Genomic DNA, 16,076 nt, shown 5'->3' with positions numbered 1-16,076 from the left:
TAGGTACCGTGAGCGGCCTGAAGTGACGCTTTCTGCAGTCGGACTGAAGCGACGCGCAGCGCAGCTCAGGTGCGTACAGATCTTAAGCAGCGAGTAGGTATAGTCCGCAACAGGCCGAGATGGCAATCGGGATGGGAACGCCCCGCACACCCATCCGGTGCGAGCGAGCGAGGGCACTGTGCGGGTGTGCGGGGCATTCCCCCGCCTCATACCACGATTGCCATCTCGACCTGTACTCCCTTAGTTCGATTTTAAATAATTTTGTTAAATTCGAAATGGGTTGTATTAAAACAACATAATCGAATTTAAGCTCTCCGAAAATTATGACTAAAAAAGAACAATTTGTAGCAGCTAATAAAGTCAATAATGGCGTAGGTACAGTTACATAGTGTTTATCAAAGTTATACTAGAAATCCATTTGCTACAATATGAAAATTAGCAACTATTTAAAAAACGAACAGCGCAGCGCTTGGTATTCCTGAACTGGGTTGGAATTTTTTATCGCAAACTGCATAGATAACTCAACTCTAACTACTTACAGATGAGATCATTATTCGAAGCTGCTGACTATAAAAATCTTGTAAACATTAGGAGTACATAAAAGTACAATTTAGTAAACAGTTTATTCATCGAGTATAAAAGCGAGAGAATGCATCATTTTTAGGGTTCCGTACCTCAAAAGGAAAAACGGAACCCTTATAGGATCACTTTGTTGTCTGTCTTTCGGTCTGTCAAGAAACCTACAGGGTACTTCCCGTTGACCTAGAATCATGAAATTTGGCAGGTAGGTAGGTCTTATAGCACACATTAGGGGAATCTGAAAACGGAGAATTTGTGGTTACATCACATAAAAAAAAATGAATTGTGGTCATGAACTAATCAGTACCCTTATTATAAATGCAAAAGTGTGTTTGTTTGTTGGTTTGCTGGTTTGTCCGTCAATCACGTCACAACGGTGAAACGGATTGACGTGATTTTTATCCCGGAAAATCAGAGTTCCCACGGGATTTTTAAGAAGCCTATTCCCACGCGGACGAAGTCGCGGGCATCAGCTAGTAATTTTTATTTTCATTTTTCGAAGTAAGATAACTATATCCAGTGGGTAAGATATGAAAGGTCTTCATCTGTGGATTCTAAAACAGATTTTTATTTATTTTTATGCATCATAATTTTTGAATTATCGTGCAAAATGTCGAATAAATACGACTGTGGTACGGAACCCTCGTTGCGCGAGCCTGGCTCGCACTTGGCCGGTTTTTTTTGTCGTTATAATAGCTCGAAGATACATCAATCAACGTCGAAAAAGTCTATTATCCTCCTACATATCCTAAACACCTGGTTCATGATCTCATTGGTACGATACATCATTTAAAAATGTGATTACTTGTAATATTGAAGACAAAGACCTGAACGAGCCCCGGCTGGTCACGTACTTCACCATACCATACCATATGGTAGGGTCCAATGTGGAATTTTGGACGAGTTCATCTTATTTATTAATGACTAGCGACCCGCCCCGGCTTCGCACGGGTAGCTTATTACTATTTTCGAATGCATCTCTAATTTTTTTGAATTAAAATATAGCCTGTGCCACTAAGGAATAATGTAGAGTTCTACTGGTGAAAGAATTTTCAACATGGGTTCAGTGGTTCCAGAGATTACCCCCTACCAACAAACTTACAAAATTTACCTCTTTATTATATTAGACTAGCGACCGCCCGTGGCTTGGCTACCGTGGGAATTTCAAAAATACGGCCTTGTTCCTTGGATACATTATAAAGGGAAACTCTTATGTAAAATTTCAGCTTTATAGATCTAATCAAGGTTTGAGCTGGGCGTTAAGCCTGTTGAACCTAATTTTCTCTACGGTGCTACAAAAACTAACAATATAATGATTGTCACAAACACAATTCGAAAGCTCTCGAGGAAATCATTTGTTTGAATCAAAAGAAAACAAAATATAATACGTGTATTTTATGTACCTACCTATTTCAATAAAGTTCATTGGGGGCTTTTCGTTCAATCCACATATTTTATTCTATTAACATTTCTATTAAAAAGTTTTATTGAATAGACTTTTTCAACTTCTACAAAAGCATCAATAGACTCAATCCCTTAAAACTAAATTAAATAAATACTAACTATAAATGCTACTAGAAATATAACTTGAGTTACTGGAAAGTTTTGTAACGACTTCTCTGAGATCTTCATTTTGTATATTTTTGCTACTTATAAAACTCTAGGTTAATTATTAGACATGTAGGTTTGAGCTTTTTTTTTAAATAAAAATAGCGAGCAGATGCGCAGGCGGGTCACCTGATGGTAAGTGATTACCACCGCTCTACTACTATGGCTACTTTTCACATGGTAACCCTATTGCCAAAATATTGGCGAACACTATCTACAATATTTTACTCTGAGGCAAACACCTTCTTTTTCTACTAAATAAATGACCAAATCCGAGGAAACAACCCCTAAGGTAGGTATATAAACCTACTTTTCACAAGGGTCATATTTATGCAGGAAAATCACCATTTTTTTGTTCAAAATTATTCAATGTCACAGAGGATTCAAAGCCGACCAGCATACTAATCCAGAATCATGTTGCTGAATAATTTTATTACGATAACATAAGTATTTCTGTATCATAGCCGAGCTTCATATTTATGCTTCTTCCTTTGCTTTATTTGCACTTTTCCGGCTTAGAAGGATTTTATTTGTATACAGAGTGATTAGTGTCTGACCTTAGTTCTCCAAGCTTAAGCGATTGACATCGGCTGTAAAGATGTACTTACTTTAGACGTCTACTTTACCAAAGAGTACTCTTTGCTAAAACCAAAGGCACCGTATTGTAGACACAGCTATAGCTATAGATGGCTACAGGCGTGTCTCCAATACTTAGGTAATTGGCCTTCTGAATTGTCCTCCGAGAAAAGATTTTATCATGGTCTTATCTAACAGTTGTCCCTAAGGCCGGCATTAATTCCACCACTCCACTCACCAAATCACAGCTTTTAAGATATCAAAGAGGATTTGAAGAATATTTCAAGACGTCTCTTCAATAAAATAATAAGTAATTTAGGCAATATTAATTTGATCACTTTTTTTACTCTAGGCCTAGTTGCCTAAATCAGGTATAATATAATAACAACATAATATAAACAACATTAGTACCTAATAACACGAAGTGGTTGTGGCTCCTTCGAACAGTCACATGATGGTGAGAGTTTGAGGAAATATTGCAGAGGGTTCCTAAATTGTACTGCAAGTTTATTTGCCATAAAGGAAATTACGAAACGAATGCATAAGGATTAGGACACATCAAAATGGTGCGGCGCCTCGTCGCTGCATGCCGCACGAACGACGGTGCGAAGACGGCTCCACCGTTCAAATTATAATTTCCGTTGCGACCCCCGACGCAAAGGTGACAGATACCTAATATTATAGTGGCAGTCAGTAGAAATATATTTTACGCATTCCATAATATGCTTCGGTGTGGCTTAGTTGTGACAACGCATATCAATAATTAATAGATTACGATTGCTAAGCAACATTGACTCAAGTCGCTATCTGGATGTGTGACCGGCTTTAGAGCTCTTAATTTGGCTTTTGTTTTGCCTCGGAGAGCACATTAAACCACGCGTTGCTCTCGGTTATCATTAAACATCTGATAAAGCGGTGCAACGTATCTTTTTAAAGCTTTTCGTACCTTTCAAGGTCTTGTTCGATGTTTTACCGTACACATGACAAAGCTCAAGCTGGACGCTCAAGCTGGAGATCAGTTCACGACGACAACGCCGTGCCGTGACACAACACGCCGCACCGCCGTGATTTGTCCCGACCCTTACACGTCACCCTTGATTTCGGCCAGCATCTTGACGTCAGTGCGTGAACGAACGTCATCGCATAACCCGGCGAAGCAAGTCGTTTGAATAGTAAACAATAATTCATTAACACCACGACCCAAAAAGGAATCGGGTCGCGCCCGGGATGAACAAAGAAGATAATGTTGTGACAGGGTCTACTTAACACCCCAGGCTGCCTTTTTTGCCCTTAATTGAAAGTGGCAGTTATACATCTGATTGTCTCGCCCCGTTTCCTTTTTCTTATTATACCCGCTGATGTAGGTCTTATTTTTCTCGATAATAGTATTAGGTAAGTCCGAATTATCTAAGGAAAATCTTCCCACGAGAATACTTTATCAAGCTATTTTCGTACATCAGTAAGCTTTGTATGGCATATTTTAGCAGCCTAAGGCCAACCACACTTTGGTTGCGTTTTCGTACGAATTTGACTCATACGAAGTTAGTCGTGCAGGTTAGTCATACGTACGTACCCCCTTCAGGCTTCATCATTATCATCATCATCAGCAACCGATAGATGTTTTGCCTTCATATATACTAACCTAACAATAGAATCTGAAACAATATTCTAGAATGATTTCGTGAACCTTTCAACAGAACAGTAGAAAAGAATGTACCTTAGTAAATTAAAAGTTAATGTTGGAACTTTTCTGTCGTAACGTCCGTCGCTAAATCCCGATCCTAGAGTGAAGTTAAAAGTTCCCAGTATTTATTGCATTGTGAAAGTGCAGTAAAAATTTATCTAGCTCTTTCCGCCACCAAGCGAGTTATGCTCATTGTAATTTATTGCTTACGTCCTTACTTACCTACTCAGATACTTTTACTTATCACTAGCTGATGCCCGCCACTACTTACGTGGTAGGTTTTTCAAAATCTCGTCGGAACTCTTTGACTTTCACACAGAGAATTTCAGGGACAAAAGTAGCCTACGTCAGTCTCCAGGTATTCGGGTAGGTACCCTAAAAAAGACGTGTTGGTGTCGTCCTGGTTGAAAAGTTTGGTCGTCTCTGGTCGCATTGCTCTATTCTGTGAATATCTAACGAAACTCAAAAACTAATATGGGCAACTTAATAAAGTTAGCACTCTAGAAACTTTCGTCTGCATACTCCTAAGTCAAGCAGACCATAAAATTAAACTAATCACGTCTGTGTTGGATGCAAATCTACAAAGTTCAAGACTAATTAGTGCAGTGGCAGGGGTTTAGAATTTTATAATTTCAAAATTTCAGGTCTGGTCTGGTGGGAGGCTTTAGCCGTAGCTAGTTACCACCCTATCGACAAAGCCCCAAGCGATTTAGCGTTCCGGCACGATGCTGTGTGGAAACCAAAGGGGTATGGGTTTAATAAAAACTGCCATATACTCCTTCCAGGTAAGCCCGCTTCCCTCTTAGATTGCATCATCACATACCACGTGGGATTGCAGTCAAGGGCTAACTTGTATCTGAATAAAAAACAAAAAACTTCATAAATTTTCATTAAATATTTTTGAAATTTTGTGTAGGTATAGGTACATTGTTTAGTTAAAAATATTCGACACGAGTTTCGGTTTTTGCGTCCTATACCTACAAAAACTAACGTAGTGTATATTCATTTGGTTTTTGCACGCTATAATACGGCTATTAATTGTAAGTATACAAATTATACCTACATATTTGCACAAATGTGGGGTATTGACTATATCCACATTTCGACCTATGGCTATCTGGTACTATATATACCCACATTTAGAGTTGCCAGGTCTTAAAACCGAAAAGCAGGACAGACCAGCCAGTAAAATCACTGAAAATCAGCGTTGGTACCTCAGATATTTGCTCTAGAGGTTTGTGTCTGAGGAACCCGACGTCTCAACACAAGCTGAGTGGCCTACCTGTTCGAGGTGTTGCACTGCTGTACAGGACGATATTGCCTACACCATGTACCACCTATATACCTCGAATAAACATTATTCTATTCTATTCTATTCTATAAAGCCGGACAACCTTAACTTTTAGTACCTAAATAACACGATTTTTTTACACAACAAAGAAAAAGAGGGCTTTTTGGTCATTTACCATAAAATCGACTTAAATTCTAATGAAAGAACAATAAAATTCAATGAACCAGTCCTATTTTAATTATTATCATTCTTTACTTGCTGTTGTTGAAAAATGTAAACAGCGGTCAAATTTAAAAAGCCTAACAAAAGCCGGATAGGCCAGACACCGCCTAATTTGGCCGCTCAGGCAACCAAAAAGCCTGACTGTGTCCGGCTTCATCCGGACGCCTGGCAACGCTACCCACATTTATGCAAAAATAAAGAATTGAATTGAATAAGAGTGGGATTCTAAATAAGCTCCACTCACAGTGCAGTCACTATATACCTAGGTATTCACCTGTCAGGTTGTCACGTCCTCTACGCTACCTCTACGTTACCACAGAACTGTAATTTCCTGATTTAAACCTACGTTTTAATCATCCCCACTGAAACACTTTACACTTCAATTACGAGGCTTGGAAATGTGCGTCCGACCGACCAGTAAGTTAACCTCAAGAGTGCTTTATTAAACTTTAAATTCGCTTTGAAAGCTTGACCTTATTTTGCTGTTGGTACGTTGTATTTATCAGATATTCTGTAGTTCTGTAGGTTTTGCAATATACCTATTGTCCTTCTAGAGTTCACCTTTAAACTCATTTTAATGCAATATTAATATGATAAGGAAAATTGTAAATAGGTAAATGTATAATTAACTTAATACAAGTATTTTGCTATGAAAGTGATGTTACCAATTTAGTTAGTATCGTGCTAACTTTTAAAATGTAAAGTATATATTACTAGCTTTTGCCGGGTTATGCCGTTTTCATCCTATGATGTCTCATCCCAAGCATTTTTTTTCTTAGCTCAACTGATTTGTATTCCTTACTCATCCGACAGCAATTATTTGCTAATAATTTGTTCCATGAGTATTCCTCACTCAACCGATGTTTATGTGTACGGCAAGGATGAAAGCTGCAAAGGACGTTAAAACTAAACTATACGAACTATAAAATATTAGTCGCAATTATGAAGTCTCATTATTGCAACCTTAATAACATCCCAGCTGAAAAGTTTCCTTCATAACTTTTGAGTTGGGAACACGAACTATCGGTTTCAACTTAATTATCCCTGAGCTCAGCACTTCATTTATCTTACTTTAACGCTTAATGTCACACCCTCTACGGACTTTCCAAGATAACTTTATTCACCTGAACTTTAACTCAATTCACGCTCTTACAATTCACTTAACTTAAGACGGCGCACAAAACGCGTGGCATAAGCGACACGTGGCAGAAAACTTTTTTAAACTTAGATATTAGTAGGGTCAGCAACAAAGCAGGTTTGCACCCACTTTGCACCCGTCAGTACAAACGACTATGGACAGGTGCATACCTAGCTATGTTGCTGACTGTACAATAAATTGTGTAAAAGTTCAAAATAATATATTTCAGAACAGCCAACCGGAAATTGACAGGCAATTTATCAACGTCACCGATAACGCTGCCATCTTCTAAATATTATTTCTGAAGCATATTGGCGAATATTAGAGAATGTTCCCTCTGCCTCGGGGTGGGAATTCGTGCTTCTTGCAAGATTGAGGATTTTACACAATTTATTGTACATAAATTGTGTAAAAGTTCAAAATAATATATTTCAGAACAGCCAACCGGAAATTGACAGGCAATTTATCAACGTCACCGATAACGCTGCCATCTTCTAAATATTATTTCTGAAGCATATTGGCGAATATTAGAGAATGTTCCCTCTGCCTCGGGGTGGGAATCGGTGCTTCTTGCAAGATTGAGGCTACGAAAGTACACTCAGGAGCTATATTGATTTCAAGTGTAGAACTCTGAGGCGGTTATCGCAGTCGCATTGAAGCTATCCACCTATGACTGTCATTTTCTAAATATTATTACTGAAGCTCAGTGCACATTGGCACATGAAGCGACACGTTATCTCTTGGTGTAACGGCGGTTACCCACTCATCCGATACGAGTCCGTGAAAATACGTTATTTTTGTTTTGTCCCATACAAAACAAAAAGGAACGTATTGATACGACGCATATGACATAATATGTCGTATACGTATCTACGACATTTATTATTCTCTTTTTTCTGGCTGGTATTCTCACAGATGACGGATAGAACTCTGATGACAGAAGTGCAGTGCGTAATCGCCGTTAGACTTTATCTCCATTAGGTACGTTATCTGTAAATTCGTGTAACGGAAAATTAAAAAAGTGTTATTTTTTGTATGTTTTTGTTAATTTTCATGGCAGCTATTGGGAAATTTTTATTATTTGTTTTTATAGCGACAGTTGAAATACATGTTCTATGAAAATTTTAACTCCCTACTTATTACGATTCACGAGATACAGCCCGCTGACAGATAAACAGACGGACCGACGCGACGGACGAACAGCGGAGGCTTAGTAATATTAGGGTCACGTTAGTACCCTTCGGGTAAGTACCTACCTACCCCAAAAATCTTTATATTTCTATTTCCAAATTCGAATTCCAAAATTGTATTGCAAAAAAGTACTTAGGTATCCCATGATTTATATCCCCTGAACTTCATCAATAACCGTTTATTTAAACTACCCACTGCATCTGTTCTGATGGAGATTAACGCTTGAGCACGATCTGGATTATAATATCTGATAGGTAGTACCTACACGTTCACGTACCTAGTTTAAAAATGAACACAGCAATTTGAAAAGGTAGCTATATAAACTAGAGTTCGGGCTTGTGGATCTATCAAGCTCACCTAAATTCCAATTTTTTTTGGATGATTAATAAAATTGAGGTGCAATAACCAAAACCTCCCACAGACATAAATGCAATCCATATAAAAAAATTAAAGAGAATCGACCCTGGGACCTCTCGCTGGCACTTGCTAGCACTACTTGAACAGACCATTAAAAAAAGTTACGCTGGATTGGTAACGGCTGATCTTTCGAAGCAACTAGATTTTCACATTTTGGCGCTGATAGCAACAGTGAGCATAATCTAATTATACATATAAAAGCAAAAGCTGACTGACTGACTGATCTATCAACGCACAGCTCAAACTACTGGACGGATCGGGCTAAAATTTGTATTAGCGATAAAACATCTGTCAACATAGGGTCAAGAGTTATTTTAATTTCCGGCACGAGTAGGTATAATTCGAATCGGCACAAAAATAACTGACATTTTGTATGGCACACCATTTCCAGCGTGTATATCATGTCCATTTCAGTAGTAGTTATACATTATCTTATATGTTATCATCAAACTGTCCCACTATTACAACCAATATTATTTTGTCTTATCGCAATTAGTAAAACAAAGTAATTTTATCTGCAGGGAGTAAAGCGACGACGGCGATCCGATAGGCACTTCCTGAGCATCCGTGACCCGACGCCAGAATGCCTTATCAAATCTTCGTACAGACCGCCTCCTGGTGCAGTTATCAGTCGTGGACCAAGCCCGCTCGCATCCCGACCTAATGCTATGACCGTTGATAAAGAAACACTCGCAACGGAGAGACGTGGCTAGAACAATGAACAGTTCAGTGATAAAATAATGTGTGATCTGTTACAATGGGTGATTTGCTACCGAGTATAGCCAAGAGCACATTGGCCAGTGATGTAGAACAGAACTGGAGTGTCGGGTTGGACGCGTACAGCACGGATGAGGAGCTGGCAGCCGTGGAGTTGTTCAAGGACTATCCTGAAGGACTGCTGCGATTCGCTTCAGTGTGCTGCGTGCTGTTTATGCTGGTCGGCATTCCTGGGAATTTGATCACGATTATTGCTCTAGCGAGGTGTAAAAAGGTATGTGCTTACTTTTACTTCATTTCTCCGCTCCAGCCTAGACCTGATTATTGCTTTTTGTTAGGCATGATTGTAGTCAGCGCAAGCCTATCTTGCAAAAAAATATATTATGTCTTAGAAACGTAATTGATTGTTGCCCGCGACTTCACTCACGTGGGTTCAGGTTTTTGATTTTCAGGGATAAAAAGAATCCTATGTCCATTCCCCAAGATACAAGCTATCTCTATGTCAAATTTCGTCAAGATCGGTTCAGCACTTCAGTCTTCTAGCAGAATTATATCTACATTCTACAAGGAAGATTATTTTGTGCGTGCCTTTTGTGCGTAATTAGAAAAAATAAACTATTCTCGAAACTAATGTTCATAATTAAGTCGCCACCATAAATCATATATCAAACTAAACAGTTAAGACAAACCAAATAAGATAAAATTAAATTTAATGTTTGCCCATTACACACAAGATAACGCGGTCAAGCCGACAAAAAGACAGAAAAATATTTGTTATCACGCAGATAACACGAGGAATACATTAAACAGTATTATATGTATACCGACTAGCTACTATACTCTGTGTAACTTCCTATTGAATTGGGCTTATTTTAATAGGCATATTATTCATGTTTAAGCTCGCAAATGTATAATTTGCATACATTTTCATACATGCTCGACATTAGCGGCTGAACGGCTTATAATCAAGTTCAAAAAATGCTCCGAAACAAAATACTCTCCAGCTATGCTTGTGGTCAAGGACGGCAATTTTTTTCTAAAACCCTCGTTTTTAGGGTTCCGTACCAAAATGGTGAAAATGGAGAAGATTATAGAGAATTCTCAGTCATGCAAGTTTTATCAGTTAAACTTACTCCGAAAAGTTAGAGGTGCATGTCCGGGATCGAACTGCAGCCCGTCGACCCCCCGAAAAGAAAGCTGACTCTTTACCACTAGGATATTTAATTTAATTTAATTTAAAATAACTTTATTGTTAATAGATTTACAGAGTGTAAGAATACAGGATACACTTAAAAAACAAAGGGCGACCTTATCACTAAAGTGATCTTATAGAACTGTAAGACGGGGAGTCGCAATGTAGCTATAAATATAATATATATAGGTATATATAAACACATACACTCTAATAGGTACATACTATAAAATATAATATATACAATATACATGTATATAAATACTATATAAAATCAATATAGTACAATTAAATAAATAATACATACTACATAGCTAACTGTACATATAGTTATGGCAGATAATCTACAGTGATAGATAGTGTTTCTTGACACGGTTTTTAAAGATTGCCAGCGATTTGGAGCGTCTTATTTCGACCGGAAGTGCATTCCACAGCGAAGCTGCTTTTACAGTAAATGATTCCGCGTAGCCATGCGTATTATGTTTGGTCGTTATAAGCTTGAAATCGAAACAGGAACGCAGGCCGCGATCATGTTCGAAGGAGCTAAAAAATTTAAACTGATCTTTAAGGTAGGGTGGTGACCAGGGATGGAAAAGTGTGGCAAATAGGATAGAAAGAACATGCAGATTACGTCGATGCCTAATAGGGAGCCAGTTATTAACATAATCACACTAATACATTATAATCAGTACATTCAGTCGGAGTTCTGATACTTTTTTAATATTCATACATTCGTTTTTGGGTCGTTTCCACCCTCTTGTCTGCCTAACCATTAGTTTTACAGAACTCATATAAAATTTATTGCCACGCAATTCAGAGAGAGTACCTACAATAACTTTTCAAACTCGCTCGATTTCAGGTAAATAAAAAGCTATCTGATATCTTTCAAAATAAAATGAAGTAGGTATCATTTTCACTCCGTATATTGAATTCAAAGCGAACAAAACTGAGCAGTTTTAATGTTTCGTTCATTCTTAATGTGCAAAAAAATTCTTACGCCTTCTGCAGCTATAACTTAAAACGTTTACCTATTTCGCAATCGATTGTTGTGTAATGTACCTACTATAGTACATCAGAAAGTGTACTATAGTACCTACCCAATTTGCATAAATGTTTTGACTTTGAGTAGGTATAGTACACGACAGGTCGAGATTGCAATCGGGAAGGGAAGGTCTCGCACACCCACACAGTCCCCGCGCTAACCCGGTGCGGGCGAGCATGGGTGACGTGTGGGTGTGTGGGGCGTTCCCCCGCCTCATACACCCATTGCTATCTCAACATGTCGCGTACTATACTTACTATTCGTACGTAGAACTAACCAAAAGCTATCAAATGTTTAATGTCCACCGTCAAATCTATGTTGTTAGGCGCACTAACTAGACGTATGTAATCATCTCTAGGGCGTCGACATTTATCTTTCCTTTAGCGTAGGTCAGTGTTCATTGTATTCGTAGGGTCTCCTACGCACGAACTTCTTACGTTGATATGAGTAACTTACTGTGATTTAGCTAGAGTAAGAACTACTATCAGAGACCGCAGTTTACCAGCAATGCTTATACATGGTTTTACCAGATTATTATGTAAACATATTGACGTCTGGGAGACGTGCGGCCTTTATCACTACCCCTATTATAAATGTGAATGTGAAATGTGTGTGTTTGTTTGTTGGTTTGTCTTTCAACCACGTCACAACGGAGCAACGGATCCACGTAATTTTTTGCATGCGTATAGTTTAAGACCTAGAAAGGGACATAGGCTACTTTTTATCCCGGAAAATCAAAGAGTTCCCACGGGATTTTTAAAAACCTAAACCCAGGCGTACGAAGTCGCGGGCATCAACTAGTGCGATATAAAATAAGTACGGAGCTAATTGCGCTAGTTATTCAATATTGGCCCGTTGAGTTTAGAAGGCCGAATTTGGCCCTTTCATTCCTTCGTGTCTCAGAGTACTTAGGTACATTTAGCGCTCGGTTATCAAAAGATTATTATCAGACTCATCTGACAATAACCGTTAAATCTAAGAGTCGAAATCCCGTAGTATTTTTAGTCGAATTGTACATGGAAGAATCTGGGAACCCAACGCAAATTATCCAAAAAAACATTACGATAATCCTGGATACTAATATAAATGCAAAAGTGCGTCTGTCTGGCTTGAAACCCAGGGTTGGACATGACGGGATGTCCTGTTGTACGGAAGGTTCGTACAAGTCGCGGGCATCATCTATTTGGTACAAAGACTGCTTGCATCCTAGATACGGACAGAGAGTTCCCACAGGATTTTTATAAAACCTAAATCTATACGATTCATCTAGATTCTAGTCTAAATATTATAAGTATTAAAGGAAAAGGTGACTGACTGATTGATCTAAGCACAGCTCAAACTGCTGAACGGATCAGGCTAAAATTTGGCGTTCAGATAGTTATTAAGTATGGCGTAAACATCCGCTTTGAGCGGATTTTTAAACATTCAACCTCTAAAGGAATAAAAATTTTATTATATAAAATATAATTAAATTATATTTTATATAATAAAATAAAATTTAATTTATTCAAGCTGCTGGAGCTTCCTAACATTGTTAAGTCTGCGATAAAATATGAAGGGTAGTTATTTACTGTGAAGCTAGCCTTAATGAATGGTTAAATTTACGAGGATACATGATAAGAGAGGATCGTTAGTTTATCTTAAATGAATATCGACGTTTATTATGCAATTATTATGAACTAGTTGATCTGCTCCGATCTCGTACGGGGAGTCTATTTTATCATAGACAAATATAAATGTGTTATTCGTGGAGTAACATCCACAAAAAAAATTCTTTTCACATCCCGAAAGATAATTATTGGCCTCCTTTTGTAAAATTTATGCCAAATTTCGTTAATACCCATTCAGTAGTTTCAATGTGCGTTTGCCAAGAAGTTAGGTATTATGTGCATTTTGGTTTTCCTCGAAATCACTTTTGGGTTTTTACGGGATAATAATCCCAGATCCTTCCGCATACAAATCAACTAACTTTGACGATCGATGGATCATGTATACCAATGGGCAGTGTTGGCCGGCATTTGCCAAACATGTTGGACTGGGCCAGGATGAATATGATATACCTATTTAATATGGCTTTATACTTTATGTCATCATCACCATGCTTGTTGTGATTGCAGTCAAACGCAAGCCTATACCTATGTACTTAAAAAAAATATCAATTTATGAGTAGTGCCAGAGAGCGATTGATATATTGTTATGTAATTTCAGGTTCGCAATGCAACGGCCGTGTTCATCATGAACCTCTCCTGCTCGGACCTTCTGTTCTGCTGCTTCAACCTACCGCTAGCTGCTTCAACCTTCTGGCAACGCTCTTGGGTCCACGGGCGCACTCTTTGCAGAATGTTTCCGTTGGCCAGATATGCCCTAGTGGCAGTATCTCTATTTACTATACTGGCTATCACTATTAACAGATACGTCATGATCTCACACCCGAGGCTTTATCCCAGGTGAGTCGCTTGCAACTTTACTTTTGGTAGGTACTTATTAAATTTAATAGTATGATGGAAAGAGTACCTATCCATATTAATACTATAATATCAATGTCTGTGTGAATGTCTGTCTGTCTGCTAGATTTTAACCCAACAGTTTATTCGATTTTGATGGGTACATAGTTAGCTTACATCCCAGGGACGGACAAAGGCTTAGATTCCTAGAAAAGCAAGGAGTTCCCACGGAATTGAAAAACCTAAATCCACGCGTGCGAAGTCGCGGGCATTATATCTAGTATGAAAATATAAAAGACTGAACTCACAAAAAATATCTACCACGCCGATTTAAAATCACAGATTTAAAAATGTTAGTAAAGTAAAAATTTCGATCTAAGATAGAACGTGCCAAATTGGAAGAGATATGACAGAAATAAAAAACTGTAGTTTAGCTTCTCCTTGTAATTTACGAACTATTTTGCATTGCAGGCTCTACAAAAGGCAATATTTGGGTGTAATGGTCGCCAGCACATGGGCATTCTCATTTGGAGCACTTATCGCCACGTGGCTTGAGAAATGGGGCCGCTTCGGTTTAGATCCTTCAATAGGATCGTGTTCGATATTGCCTGACCGCAACAACCGATCCCCGAAGGAATTTTTATTTGTTGGAGCATTCATGTTGCCATGTCTAGCTATAGTGATATGTTATGCTCGCATCTTTTGCATAGTGAGAGAAGCTGCTCGGCGATCACGCGCCCCAGGTCGCGAGAGACCTAGACCTGGCTTGGAGGACTCGGCACTTGGTTCCGCGTCTACAGCGCTAGAACGGTCTCCGGGACCTGAAAATGGTTACCATAATCATATTGCACCTCCTCGAAAGGCCCTCCTAGTTCCGCCTACGCTACACTGTCCACCTACTCCTGGCCCTGAACGATCATCGTCATCCGGAGTCGATACATTAGATGGACACGACGACAAGTGCGCTCTCGACGCAAAGCCGAGGACTCCATTAGGCGTCGATACGACCAAGAGACTGCGGCAAGCTGCAGTAGCACTCAGACGCTCACCGGCACCGGCTAGATCCCCGCGATTAACGCCCAAAGATAGAAAACTGTTGAAGATGATAATGGCTATTATGATTTCGTTCTGGGTGTGCTATCTACCGATAACGGTGACCAAGCTATTCAGGGAATTCACTTCACAGCCGACTTTGAACATCGCGGGATATATTCTAATATATTTAACGACATGCATCAACCCCATTATCTATGTGGTGATGTCGAGTGAATACCGACAGGCGTATAAGAATCTCCTAATGTGCCGTCGGAGGGCGTGACGTTCGCCCGGCGACGGCGTATCCGAAAAACGCCCGCCGTAACTAACAGTCTATGAATACAGTGAGACAATTAAAAAGTGAAGTTTTTCATAAACGCGTTATCGAACAAAGGTTATGATAACCGAACTTTGAACCAGTTTATTTAGTTAAACAAATTAGTCATTAGTATGAGAGTATTTATATGCATGAATGTCTATGTTTTGTACATAAAATACGAAATAATCGCGAGCCGTCCGTGATTGTGCTATAGATGCGAGAGTTAAGTAAATTAATAAGTAACGAAGAGATAATTGATAATATTATGTAATTGTTAGTTGACGTTTACTAAACTTTACCAAGTAGGCGATTATAAGTACGCGTAATAGAACATCGTTTCGTAATAATTTATCATGACATTGATAACGAAATTGTTATATACATATTACATACCTACATAATAGTAACTTTGTATTTTATGGCAGCTCTACGTGTCTACGTGTGAGTGAACGAACTTTAAAATGAATCTACAACATTTCTATCATCGAAATACTTTTATCTGTTAATTGTAACTCAGTAGCTATGTACTATGTTAAATGTTTACCACATTCCTGAAGATGTTTTCCTTCTCATGATAATAATGTTGTAATTACCGTTACATTAATTCTTATATACAAAAAT

At 38.6% G+C, this 16,076-nt stretch overlaps 1 protein-coding gene across 2 annotated transcripts in view; it reads left to right on the top strand.

Moving 5' to 3' along the window:
- LOC117989304 (G-protein coupled receptor moody-like) overlaps positions 1-15,907 on the top strand; it is a 99,408-nt gene extending 83,501 nt beyond the window's left edge. For both annotated transcript variants that reach the window (XM_034976643.2, XM_069503841.1), the window contains 3 exons: positions 9,228-9,697; positions 13,866-14,104; positions 14,573-15,907. In XM_034976643.2, coding sequence (XP_034832534.1) covers positions 9,464-9,697; positions 13,866-14,104; positions 14,573-15,419 — 1,320 coding nt within the window. In that variant the 5' untranslated portion in view covers positions 9,228-9,463 and the 3' untranslated portion in view covers positions 15,420-15,907. The remainder of the gene's footprint in view (positions 1-9,227; positions 9,698-13,865; positions 14,105-14,572) is intronic.
- Positions 15,908-16,076: the final 169 nt, after the last annotated feature.

The sequence above is a fragment of the Maniola hyperantus genome, chromosome 16, assembly GCF_902806685.2.
Source record: "Maniola hyperantus chromosome 16, iAphHyp1.2, whole genome shotgun sequence".
NCBI lineage: Eukaryota > Metazoa > Arthropoda > Insecta > Lepidoptera > Nymphalidae > Maniola > Maniola hyperantus.
This window is presented reverse-complemented; position numbering and strand designations above follow the sequence as displayed.